This window comes from Hippocampus comes, unplaced genomic scaffold (genome assembly GCF_001891065.2).
Source record: "Hippocampus comes isolate QL1 unplaced genomic scaffold, H_comes_QL1_v1.1 scaffold261, whole genome shotgun sequence".
Classification (NCBI taxonomy): Eukaryota; Metazoa; Chordata; class Actinopteri; order Syngnathiformes; family Syngnathidae; genus Hippocampus; species Hippocampus comes.
The window spans coordinates 3,738,593-3,751,880 of record NW_017805824.1 but is presented as its reverse complement, the minus strand read 5'-3'; the positions used below and the strand labels follow the sequence as shown (position 1 = coordinate 3,751,880).

Below are 13,288 nucleotides of genomic sequence, written 5' to 3'. Positions count from 1 at the left end.
CACCCCTTACCTCAGGGAACAGTCATGTGAACACTTGGTGTACACGTAGAGCTCCCCCCACGGGCACGGCTCCCAGAACGGCTTAGTAACAACTGAGAGCAGGCTGGGGGTCTCATCATGTGACGGGCTAGTTGTACTGAAGTATATAATGAGATTATTATCCCACAGTCGTCAAATTGACTCTCATGGGAGGAGTCTTGTGAAAGAGTCGACATGAGACCAAGCAGGTGTAGCGATATAGCCTAGAGAGCGGGATTGTTTCCTTGTGGATCGGATTCGTACAGTGGCATCACATTGTCTCATTTTGAAGTTTGTCCTTAAATGTTAAACTGCGCATTGCTGTGTTTCTAGCCGCATGAGGATTTGCATTTATGAAGTTAATTCTCTATTCACAGGGGTGCAGATAGGATTTTGGGACTGGGAGTTGCGAGTACCAAGCAAAGCGAATTCTTTGATTTAGTGCTATGTAATTGTGTCATTTGAAAATGAATCAATGAATGAAACTTGATTATTTTTCAATTATATGGTCTAATTATATATTGTATATATTGTATTCAATTATATAAAATGCAATGGATGGATGGATATATAACACAAAATAATATAGATTTGCAACGTTGTTCAACAGAGTTCGAGAGTAGAACTTCAAACCTCCTGTAATTGCACGTACCACGAACTCTGATGAAGCATGAGATTATTTCATGTTTTCGACAAGGCGAGCTAGTCACATTAAGGCTCAACAACAGACTTTCCCCACGTGAAGATGCTCAATCTGACCACTTTCCAAACTGTACGACTATTTTGACATTTGACTGCATTTCATAGACTTTGACATTGGGAAAAGTCAAAGATCACCAATGTCAAATGAACCGCAGATTTGGTTGTTGGGAGTTTCAATTCCTTGAGAAATGCACCATCATAATGTTTACAATTCTGCATTGAAGCACACTGTCAGTGTGAACGCTTGACTCACAGCTTTCACACCTTTACTTTTATTAAAAACACGACCTCTTGACAATATTGAATGTCTCATGAGTCAGGACATTAACAATGAATTAGCATTACTAGTATAGATAGACTTAGAAAACATCTTAAAAAGCAACGTTTTGATACTTTATCACTGATTTTCATTTGCTATACTATGATTTGAAAGTATGCAATATTTGTTATGAAGTAATTATTTTTGGTTTAAACAGGTGAGACACTCGGCATTCCCGATACGGTAATGGGACTCACACTGCTTGCAGCTGGAACCAGTATACCCGACACTGTAGCCAGTGTCATGGTGGCCAGAGAAGGTAAAACAAGCCTTGATACAATACGAGGTGTCAAAAAAGTTCTGGAACTGGTTTCAGAAAAGATGTATTTCACACCAAAATACAAATTACAAATTTCCCTTTTCAATCTGGGCTGGACGATCAGGCACGTTTACAAAGAGATTCTGCAGCGTTTGCTTCATTCTGTTCGTGAGAAGGGGTGAGCATTGGATCAGATTTTTCTTCGAAGGGGAAAACTTGTAGTTTGGATTTGAAATTCAGTGGTGTCTTAAATTGACTTTTGAGGTTATAGAGATACTAGCATTACTTTTTTTCTCTTGAGATAGGTGGCTTGCTAACCACCATTTTCCATTTGCAGGTTATTGGATAGTATTGGCGTTATTGAGGGTGGGGAGGGGTTGCGGGGTGAGTGGGCTGGAAGGAGTGAAGTGCATTCTCTTTCATTTTAATGGAGAGATCATTTGCAATAGAAGCATGTCCATGGTCCATTTTGAAATTGTAAAATCTCTAGGCACCAGTGTGAAGTAAACCCTACTCCATGGCAGGTTTCAGGTACGCAGTGCCGCGATTTCACGCATTGTTTTTGTACTGCTCAGAACTACAGTATATCATTAATTTATTTTGGGTGTAATTCCACTGTGGACCACAAGATGTTAGCACACCATTTAGTTCAACACTAAATTTGACCGACGTATAAGATTGAAAACGAGCAGTAATTTAGCTCACCGTAGCTTTTCTTCTAAACGTCAATACCGTTAAATCCTGATTTTTACACCGACAGAAAGCGATGGCTGTAGGCTCATTTTATAATGTACGGTATATTTTTGGGCATGATTATTGATGTATGTATGAAGTGAAACGATATTTAAAAAAAAACTGTTTATGCTTCACAGAGAGATTGGTACACTGCATGTTATTTTTTGTCATCCATTGCTCTTACTCTCTCAATATATTACGCTTCAATGTGTTTGTATTAAGGACCTTTAAAAAGTGCAGTATAAATTATGCCTAGGGTGTATTTAAAGAAGGTATCTCTCTCTGGAATGTAATCCCTGCGAAATGATGAATTACGCTATCTTTTGTGAAACCAATCCTGGAACTTTTCTGACATACCTCGTATTTCACTTACAGCAATGTGACCAGGAGTACAAAAGTTGTTTTGTTTTACGAATTACAGCAATGTGACCAGGAGTACAAAAGTTGTTTTATGACATCAAATCCCAATATTTGACTTATTTTCCTTCAGGGAAAGCTGACATGGCCATGTCCAACATTGTGGGCTCAAACGTATTCGACATGCTGTGTCTGGGTTTGCCGTGGTTCATCAAGACTGCATTTGTGGATACCAACAACCCCGTGGAGGTTAACAGCACTGGGCTGGTGTTTATATCCGTAACGCTCTTGTTTTCCATCGTCTTCCTCTTCGTGGCCGTCCATGTGAATGGGTGGAAATTGGACTGGAAATTAGGACTCGTTTCGCTGGTTTGCTACATCCTCTTTGCTACTCTGTCTATCCTATATGAGCTGGGGATTATTGGAAATAATCCTTTAAGACTGTGCAGCGACTGAGAAATGACCCTCTCCAGGACCAAAGCCATGTTTACCAAGACACTTGAGAAAATATTCCAAGCATGTTCCAACTCGTGCATCCTCACAATTAAATCTGCTGTGCCATGAAGCATGGTTCACTTTGTATCGTCTCAGGAAGAGGGTGACATGTCAACGTACCAAAGATCACCTTGTTGGTGTAAACGTTCAATCGGTTTCCCACCACAATGTGAAACTTTCTCCAGTACAGTCAGCTTTGAGAGATGTCTTATTTAAAACCTCAGAAATGGGAAATATGTTGCGACCGGAGTGAGCTCTCCATCCAGAAAGAAATAAAAGAATGATGTTGACTGACTTAGTTCTTGTGTTTAAGCAGGCACCAAAAACTGAACACTGATCAAGTTTTATGAGCCGGCTCTTATTGCCTGCGAGGTGAGGTGGAAATAACCATGAATAGCAAGTGAAAACTTTCCACTTGCTGTCACCTTGCTCAAAACAACTGCATTGCAATGAGCTCACAATGCCACAAGCGCTTCTCTAAGCTGTGATACAATTTGGGTCATTAACTGGACAACCCCCACATCCCACCCAAACAAACAAATACTGATCGGGGAGTACAAAAAAAAATTACACGGTGGAAAGGAGAGTCAGCCTTAATGTTTCATGTGGAATGTTACCACAGCAAAGAGGCCACTATAGGGCAGTGTTAGGCAATAATGTGCAATGGAACCAAGCTTTGGGTTCATGTTACACACACTTAAGACTTTGAACTAAACAGACTTTTATTACCAGCGGGTTTAAAAATTAAAATGTTTATTTCTTCAAACAAATCCCCAGACAATTAAAAAAATGATTACAAAACAAGATAAAAGAAGCCATGTTGTATATATATTAACAGAAACAAATGAAAACTGTGGACGTGAAGTTAGATGACGTGCTGTACTTGTGTTTTTAAAACAAAACAAGAGCTCACTGGCAAAGACGGTTCAAAATGTGGAAATGAGGGAACGGGCTCCTACAAAAAACCTAGGCATTACGATCAATACGGACATCCACCTCTCGGCCATTGATCTTTGTTCCATTCATCATCCGGCAGGCTTTCTCAGCACTCTCTGGAGAATCAAATCTCACTGTTCCGCAGCCCTTTGACTTGCCATTCTCCATCTTGATCTCTGCAAACATCACCTGGCCTGAAGCCAACAGAAGATGCAACATTTAGTATTCCTTTGTATGTTTACTCGACCATCAATGTGCCACAACAAGAGAATCTCTAGGATGTGGTATGACTTACATAGTTGGATTGTTCTAAGATTCATGATTTCTATTAGAGGAAAAAAAAACATACCACAGTGACTGAACTTCTCTTTAAGCTTTTGCCATGTAAGTTCATAGGAGAGCTGCAAAGAAAGAAATAAACAGTGCTAGTTTTTCATATAATGAAGAAGACACTTCAGTTAACAGACTTAACACAGTGAAAAGTTTTTGTGACTGCGCAACCATGTGTTGTTGTACGATGGTATGATTTGGTTTTAGATGTTTTTTTTTTTCATGACCGATATTTATAACTTGGACTATTATACATTTTACAGCAGAAGAGGACAGTGGCTGACTCTTTCAGACCTCTGCATCAGGTGATAAATTCTGTGGACAAGATCGGCTTTATTTTAAAGGAACGGCCTTTCACCAATCCACCAAAATTAAGCAAATCCGCACTGATCCTGGCCAAGCGATCAGTACGCACCTATTTATGTCACATTGTTTCCTTGATGTTAAACTATAGTTACTAATATACAGTAATTATACTTTATATATGTATTTAAAATGATGAAAAATTGTAATTAAAAATTCAGAAAAAAAATCTGCAAACATGCAACTCTCTGAACCACAAGCATGCTGGGGTCGACTACAATAAAGAACGTTTTCGCTGGATTCAGTCTTAGTCATACTTTTTCAAACAGATTAATCACAAAACCAATGTTTCACTGTACTAACGGTTGGTACAACAGCCACAATCTGGTGGATCCCTCGAACTTACATTTCGCACAAATATCTGACAACCGGCTTTGGGCCCATAGCCTCGGTCAGACATGCCCATGTGACTTGGGCCGCCACCTCCAAAGCTGCGGTTCATGTCCATTCCTGACATTCCCATGCGGTCAAAGCCAGAACCCATGCGATCCATTGCCATACTGCCCATCCCACCACCTGTGGCGAAATGAGACAGAAGATCTTAGAAAGAGAGCAAACGCCTCCGGCAGGTCATTGAAGACTCCAACACTGTCCCAGGCCTGCTTGGATAAATCAAGATGATCAATTACGGAAAATGGATAGGAACTTGTCTACAAATGACTTCATAAATAATGACAGCTTCCATTCAGTTGTTATCATGTGTGCAATGGACGTGTGCGATACCGAAACACGAAGCCAGTCCAGTGACACCATTTGTACAGGAAGCTATTCGAACTGATAAATGTTGTCTTTAACAAATTATAATTAACTTATTGTGGCAACATGTTCCAAAAAAAAAGCTGGGACAGGTGGCAAAAAAAGACAAAGTTAGTTGAGGAATCCTCATCAAACACCTCTCTGGGATAGGTAAACAAGCTAACAACAGGTGGGTGCCATGATTGGCTATAAAAACAGCTTCCCTCAATTGCTCAATTACAGTTCACAAGCAAGGATGGGGCGAGGTTCACCTATTTGTGAACAACTCCATTAGAAAATAGTTCAACAGTTGAAATACAATATTCCTCAACGTACAATTGGAAGGAATTAAGGGATTTCATCATCGTTTTTGGAACTTGTTGAAGCCTTAAAATACTAAGTTCCGAAGTATTTGCCCAAAACAATAAAGTTGAGAAGTTTGAACATTAAATATCTTGTCTTTGTAGTGTATTCAATATACCGTATTTTCACGACTATAAGGCGCCATTAAAAGTCTTAAATTTTCTCCAAAATGGACAGGACGCCTTATAATGCGGAGCGTCTAGTGTATGCGCCGAGTTCCAAAGCCTGACTGAGAGCACTTCTGGCCGATGCGCTGTTTATACAGAGAAAAGGCGGACGTGAGTGACGACAGGCATGCGGAAGTCCGCCAATGAGTGAAAGGTGGGCGTGTAAGAGGACGCTAAAGGCACGCCCCTAGTAGGTACCAGTCGCGTGAGTACATTGTAAAATGGCTAAATAAAGTACAACCGAACTCAGTTTTGCTTCCGTTGCCTTTTTAAAAACGTGTTTTTAGCGTGTGTCCGTATGTCTTAGCTGCTACCGTATGCTTTAAGCTAACATACCTGGTATGTTTTAGCGTGCATGCATGCTACCGTATGCTTCAAGCTAACATGTTTTTAGCGTGCGTGCATGCATGCCGCATGTTTAAGCTGGCGTATGTTTTACCATGCCTGGCTGCGCCCAATAATACAGTGCGTTTTGTGTATGTGTCAAATACAGAAATAGCACCCGTTACTGAGGCTGCGCCCAACAATACGGTGCACCGAATGGTCGTGAAAATACGGTAGGTTGAAGATGATTTGCAAATCATTGCATACTGTTTTTATCCAGGTAACAAAATGTCCCAACTTCATTGGAAGTGGGTTTGTACTTCAAAAACAAATAGGTGAACCTGCTCAATGTAATGCAGTCCTCTATCATGGAAGTTAACCCTTTTTTGACACAATGGACAGCTTATCATGTTATCAGGTTACATGGTGCATGAAAGGGTGAAGCTGCCTAATAGAAATTGCTTGCACTTAGCATAGTTCTACACCACTACAGCAACTATAAAACATGAAATGAATACCTATCTTGACTGCGCCGATTAAAATGAGCAAAGAATGTTTTTAACTCTAGACTGTACGGGTGCATCTAATGTTGTAGCCACTGAATGTTTACTTCTCTAAGGGATTAATTTGAGGAGGCTTGGGGTGGCTCATAATGGTAATTATTACTCTGTATGTGAAATAGAAAATCTTCAAAACCTCTGGTAAGCCTGGGTAATATGTGATAAGTGTGTACCTAATCCAGTCCCCATGCTTCCCATGCCACCAACGCCCATGCCTCCGCCAAAACTTCCACCTGATGGAGAGAATGCAATTTGGGGCAAGATGGGTTAGACCGCAGCACGTCACAGTCGTACACCCAGAGACAGTCCAAGAACTGACAAGCTCATCTTGCGCAGCCCCACAACACAAAGAGGACTTACTCATTCCTCCAAATGAATCTCCAAATCCTCGATTCAGTGGCATGTCGCTGTTGCCAAAATCTCGATCCATTCCGCCCATTCTTGACCGGAATACATCTAAAAGGCAAAAAGCATAACTTTGACGGCGGCAGCTGTCACTGATCTCGGAGTTCTTACACTAAACTGATAATTGTTTTTAGCACAGTGGCAGAACAAACACTCACCGCTCATCCTGCCCATCGCCATCATGTCTCTCCCTCCAAAGTTAACCAGGTTGGCCATGTTGTCCATGCCTCCAAACCCCCCACCAACACCCATTCCTGCCACAACCGTCATCAAATGACAATTTCAAATCTGACAAATAAAGCATCCATTAACAAATGTTGGCAAAATTAACTACTGACCACCTCCAAGTCTGCTCATTCCACCATAACCTGCAGCATCCATACCTAAAAACAAGGGGAAAGGCAGTCACATCATGCTTAAGGGTACATACAACACACTACATCATATGGAACAATGCTACATGTGGCTGGACGCTCTAGTCAAAAAGACATTCCCATTCTAAATCTTTATCTGATACATGTACTCATAATGGATTGCCAAGCGATGACGCTGATTGTCTACTGTATACAGTGGACCCCTGTAAATTTGCAGTTCCGCTTTTGTGAATTAGCCTATCCTTTGGCATTAAAGTAAAAACTTGTAGATTCACGATTTTCTTTAACTTAGCTTTTTTTAAAAAAAAAAAAAAAAAAAAAAAAAAAAAAAGTGGGAAAAATGGCTCACTCTCCGTACTCGCGGACAGTCCCTGTCACCTATAAGTAGCGGGTGTCCACTGTAACAGCAAAACTGTCTTTCTCAACCTGTAGATATGTAGTCGTAATTGTATAAGGACCGTAAGAGAAACTGACAGCATGTGCTTTTTTTCCTCCAGATAATTCCAAAATACCTCCTGGCCCCATGGAGCCCATGCCTCCGCCACTGCTCAGATGGTTTGCATTGATAGGCTGCCCTCCTGGTCCTAGTCCCATACCGATACCAGACAGACCTCCTGAGTTCATAAATAACAGACAACATACAATTCGTCAAATCTTTACCAGACCTTCTTTCCATTCTGTTATTTGTGACCAACGTTCCCTCTAATTTTCCATACATCTGAGCATTGACACAAACTCCTTCAGCACACCACGGTGAGCAACATTGGACATGCACACAACAGCCAAACCAGTATCACACTTGTCCAAAACTTGAGTTCATAAGTTACATGACATAGGCATGTTACCAAAAAAAAAAACTATACAGTTGATCAAAATACAAATTATATTTGAATAGAGAGTTGTGAGATGAATAAAATCAGTCCTAATTTGTTACTTTTATTTTTTATTTTAGCACACAGATAATTTTAAGGACAATTAAGGTAATTAAGACTCAATACAATCTGTATTAATATTGAAGTCCTTAATAACAGAAAACATAATTTATTAAAACATAAAAAAATTCTTGTCACCTGAAAACTGAAACGCGCAAAAGAGCTTCACTGAAGGGACTCATAAACAACGCCCATGTTTGGACTTTCTGAATGGAAATTGTCAGTTTTTAGTGTGAGCGTGTCAGTGTATTATTCAAACGATGATTGAACAATGGAGTGCTTGGTCACACTCATGAAACTTTCAGGGAAATGGAAATGGTGTGGTGTCCTGTTTGTAGATTAATATACTGGGATGGAAATGAAGGAATGAGTACAGAAATGTAAAGTGTGTGCATGGTGCACAGAGAGCAGTGTCCAACTGCTCACGGGCGCAACTTAGAGGGAAAATTCCTTGCGACCAACTAAAACATTTCATTTCCTGACACTGAAAAGTGTCTCTCCATCCCTCCATGCAAATAACCTCAACCCCAGCAACACACTTACGTGGTAATTGAGTTGTTTTTTCCATTGGGCGATAATCATCAGGGGGAAGTGATTTATCATCCTGTCAAAACACAATAAAATGTACTGTATTTACATTTCGACATTCACTCAAATCCCATCAAAATGATTCGAAAGGCCTCACCATTTTAACATGCATTTGTCTATCAAAGAGCATCTGTCCATTGAACATGGCTGATTTCAGCGTCAAGGAGTCATGAAAAATAATAGCATTCACTTGAGTTTTTCCAGATTTTCTGCTGGCAGGCTAAGGATACAAATGGCTTGCAGAGCCTCCAGCGGCTCCTCAAAAGTCACAGTTCCCATCCCACGGCTCTTGCCGTCCTTGTCCTCCTTCACGTCAGCCCTTTTTACCACACCCGCCATGCTAAACACTTCCTTCAGCTTCTTCCAGCCGACCTTGAAATCAAGCTGTAAAATAAAACAAAATATCATCATTTGCAGTCACTGTCCAATATCACCAATGTTCTTATTACGCCGTTGGCATTAATAATGCGGGCCTGTCTATTCTCGAATGTGACAGGAACATTTCGGTTGTCCTCACATTGGCCACAAACACTGTGCTCCCCAATCGACCAGTTTGCAATGCGTGCTTGATTTCAGGTGGAATGTTGGGATTATTGGCGATGGAGGGGGGGATATTCATTCCACCAGGTCCCATGTCCTGCCCCCGGCCTCCTTGTTGGCCTCCCATGCGCTGCAGCACACGGCGGGCATGTTCTCCATCAGGGTCCTTGAAGGAGAAGCAGATAAAGGTTCACTTAGATGAGGGTAGACATTAAAGCTTGAGCTACTACTACTAAAAAAAATTAAAGAAAGAAGAATCGGAAGTGTGAGGCTCTACCATCAAATGTAGACCTCTCTTGATTGGTCCACAAAGTGTACATACCTCCTTAATGTTGAGAGGCCGTCCATTCAGGTCATATTTATTCATCGTTTCGATTGCCTTGCTCACAAACTCTTCATCCTTGAAGTCCACAACGCTGTTTAAACAGGACACAAAGACACCTTGTTAAACCAAGGAAACACAAAATGCATTCATAAAAAAATGTATAAAATAAATCATGATTATGGAGATGTTTCTTACCCGCAACCCTAAAGGAGGGATATCACATAGGTACAGGTTGCATTTGCGTAGAACAAAGGGAGAAGACAAAAAGCAGTTAAAGGCGGCCAAGGCACTTGGATGCTCCTGTGTTTATCTATTTGCTTTGTTGATTTTGAACTTTAGTTTTTGTACAAAATATTCGATAAGTGTATTGCAGACCACTTTTAAAGATCAATTATTATATTTATTTCAAGGAAATAATATGCATTGAAAAAAAGCATTTAGTGTTAGATTTTTAATAGAGGCACACACTTGTACATCTTTTGTATGCATTTATCCCATGAAAAGTAACAACATACGGATAGAAAAAGATACGTCCTGATCTTGCAAGAGAGTTCTATTCCTTTGATGAGACATTTGGAGATTTAATGGTCAATCAGTAGACAAATCACACAATCCACATGTCCCTTTGGAAAATAGCAAAACAAACTAACTTTTACAATGACAGCAACAAAAGCAAAAAAAATGTCCTCTTGGAGGAGGAATTCAGAAAGCTACTTTCCAAAAATTCAACAGGACATCTCCCTTTCAAGTAAATGTCAATCATGATCCAACTATCAGGCTCTAGAAGCAACCTAGAGTACCTCCAGTTCTAGTCAGACCCAAAGGATCAGAACCTTCAAAAGCACTTGATGAAGGAGAGCCCGCTGAGGGCATTTAAAACCTGGTGCAGCAAGTTGGCCACATCACTTACCCTTGACTTTCCTTCTGCATCCTTAAAGAGCTCCACGTATGTAACCTCACCGACTACATGAGACATACACAGGAAAAAATACCAAAAAAAGAACAAAAGGCAATGTAAATCACCAAGTCATCAAGATGCCATCGGCCTTGGCCATGCCGCTAAAGCTGGAGATGTCCCGTTAAAACAGACCAAGAGCCCACCAGATAACACCATGCCTTTGTGGGCAGTGACTGAGACACCCAAAGGCCGAGGCCAGAGAAACACACAGCTACATTCAACCTGGGAAATTCAAAAGACTTCAACATTATAGATCAGGTGGTCAACAGATTCCATTCATACCAAGTGAGTTTTACGCCGTCTTTGAGGCCTCTAAAAAAGTATATCGTAAAGAGTGAAAGGTTCATACACGGAGTCAAGGTTCACTCTGCAACAGATGCAACAATGTCATACAGTCATATTCTACTACACGTTTGAGATAAGCTAACAAAGCATGTGATACAATGTCATATCCAGCTTTTCTCTCAGCATATCATGCCACTCTGCAATAACACAATCCAAAGAGGATTTAAACTCCATTGCACTGAAGGCTTCTTTCCTGCTATTTGAGCACTGTACATCCAGAGAAAGGTTGTAACTTCTACTACTACTAGAAACACGTAAATCCACGTGCTAACGTAGAAGGGAGAACTAACCTACAGTATTGTAACGATTCGGAGCAAAAAGAGGTTCTTGACACAAAGCCCACCATAGACAGACTTACCTTTATCACGCATGAGATCTTTAATTGCTTGCCATTTCATGTCATACGGGATGTTGCTGATGAACACCCGGTTCCTTTGACCACCTTTCTTTTCGCCACCATGTTTGTCTTTGTAAGGATGGTAGCGGCCTCCTCTTCGGCTTCCAGAAGACTTCTCTTTACCTTCATGTTTCTCTCTAGAGGGTTTGAAATCTTCAGGATCCCTAAAAAGATATTAAATGAGGGAGATTTTGTAGATCTGCTTGCTAGATTGAAGCATTCTGGGGTCCCCTGAAAGCCACTACAGTAAATTCCGGCTACTCGCTAATAGCAAATATCCACACATAATTGACACCACCCCCAAAAGGGAGTTGTAACTGTTTTTTAATGCCATAGGATGGCAGGAAAACACTGTATTATATGGTCGATAATTATGATCCTTCCCAATATAATAATATTCTTATCTTAAATCTATGTTACTGGGTGCATAAACTTTGAGCTGAGGAAGTTGAGGGTAACTGAGTCCCACACGGACAAAAACGTCAATTGGCAACTAGTTGTTAGAGATGCTACTCGGCATCTGTATTACAACTGTCTAAGTTGAATTCACCTTTTAGGGACACATGAGTACAATGGTATCTTGACTTTCCGGTTTGTGCCCCAACTTTCAAATTTTTATTTTTTTTATTTATTTTTTTTTGCAATACAGGACGTTGCTTGGTCATTTCATTTGCTTTGTGTGCTCAGCTAAAATCTGACTCAGCAGCAAGCTTCAGGTAAACTATCACTCAATTGAAGTAGAATAAGAGGACAGCACCATGGACAGATACTGAACTTCAGCAGTTTATTGAATGGGACAAGCCAAGTATAAATTAAGTCAGAAAAGTAAATAAATGAAAAATGAAAACGCTAACAAGGAGATGACTTGGACAATGCCAAATGGAGCTGGAGTCACAGCTCGTATGGGTGTGTGTGTGAGAGAGAGAGAGAGAGAGAGAGAGAGAGAGAGAGAGAGAGAGATATTCGCATCTTACACTTTATAGTTGATTTGCTTTTTTTATGTTACTATGTTTTTATATCACCATTTACAATAAAGAGGTAGTTTACTTCATAAAAAAACAAAACAAAACAAAAAAAAAACAACAACAATGACTCAAACTAATAAATACCTAAAGTTGACTGTTCTCTACTGGCGCCCTCTCGCTCGTACAGGGGGCTAATTGAACATGGGTTGCTGCTGTTCCTGTGGGGAATTCTGTATCGACTGACCGGGGTCGTTTTTAATCATCAAATGGACCCTCGTGTCAGTCAATGAAACCAACATCATTTACTGTTCATATGGTCCGAGGAGAGGGTTGGGGGGTATTCCTCCATCTGTGATCGCTTCACAAGGTTTCTTCCTTGACTTATTTACGTTTACCAATATAGAATCTTTACTTAATGTTCCTAAACTAAAATTACTTTATGGGATGATCAACCAAGATTGGCGTGGACATAGTTTCGGAATTAAAGACCCGTAATTAATTTAAGGACCGAGTGTTTATTCCGCAAAAGGATTTAACGAGCGCTAAATTTGAAAACATGCACATTTGCTAACATTTGGTTGGCCGTTGACCTGATCTACCATGCCTAGCGTTCAAGCCAGTGTAAATATATCCATGCATACTTTTAAAAGATCAATTGCAGTCAGGAATAAAAAAAATAAACATTTGCGATTTTACGAACGGCAGATTACACAGCATCACTAAGTAACGGACCGTCTCAGCTAACAATGGTTAGCATCACAGAGACTCCATTTTAGCTTAGCTTCATACATTCGGT

The 13,288-nt window shown here is 40.4% G+C and overlaps 2 protein-coding genes across 4 annotated transcripts in view; one reads left to right on the top strand and one right to left on the bottom strand.

Moving 5' to 3' along the window:
• Positions 1-3,176, top strand: part of slc24a5 (solute carrier family 24 member 5) — a 10,406-nt gene extending 7,230 nt beyond the window's left edge. The window contains exons 8-9 of the mRNA XM_019886800.1: positions 1,197-1,298; positions 2,524-3,176. Of these exons, the coding sequence (XP_019742359.1) occupies positions 1,197-1,298; positions 2,524-2,846 (425 nt within the window). The 3' untranslated portion in view covers positions 2,847-3,176. The remainder of the gene's footprint in view (positions 1-1,196; positions 1,299-2,523) is intronic.
• A 442-nt stretch (positions 3,177-3,618) lies between these two features.
• The window catches only part of myef2 (myelin expression factor 2), an 11,384-nt gene continuing 1,714 nt past the window's right edge, over positions 3,619-13,288 (bottom strand). The window contains exons 2-17 of one of the 3 annotated variants that reach the window (XM_019886797.1): positions 11,489-11,691; positions 10,738-10,790; positions 10,023-10,030; positions 9,825-9,918; positions 9,480-9,668; positions 9,193-9,346; positions 9,060-9,109; positions 8,918-8,978; positions 7,955-8,056; positions 7,407-7,451; positions 7,227-7,322; positions 7,024-7,119; positions 6,837-6,896; positions 4,861-5,030; positions 4,171-4,222; positions 3,619-4,015 (exon numbers count right to left, since the gene is read on the bottom strand). In XM_019886797.1, coding sequence (XP_019742356.1) covers positions 3,852-4,015; positions 4,171-4,222; positions 4,861-5,030; positions 6,837-6,896; positions 7,024-7,119; positions 7,227-7,322; positions 7,407-7,451; positions 7,955-8,056; positions 8,918-8,978; positions 9,060-9,109; positions 9,193-9,346; positions 9,480-9,668; positions 9,825-9,918; positions 10,023-10,030; positions 10,738-10,790; positions 11,489-11,691 — 1,597 coding nt within the window. In that variant the 3' untranslated portion in view covers positions 3,619-3,851. The remainder of the gene's footprint in view (positions 4,016-4,170; positions 4,223-4,860; positions 5,031-6,836; positions 6,897-7,023; positions 7,120-7,226; positions 7,323-7,406; positions 7,452-7,954; positions 8,057-8,917; positions 8,979-9,059; positions 9,110-9,192; positions 9,347-9,479; positions 9,669-9,824; positions 9,919-10,022; positions 10,031-10,737; positions 10,791-11,488; positions 11,692-13,288) is intronic. The other 2 variants (XM_019886798.1, XM_019886799.1) reach the window with 2 other exon arrangements.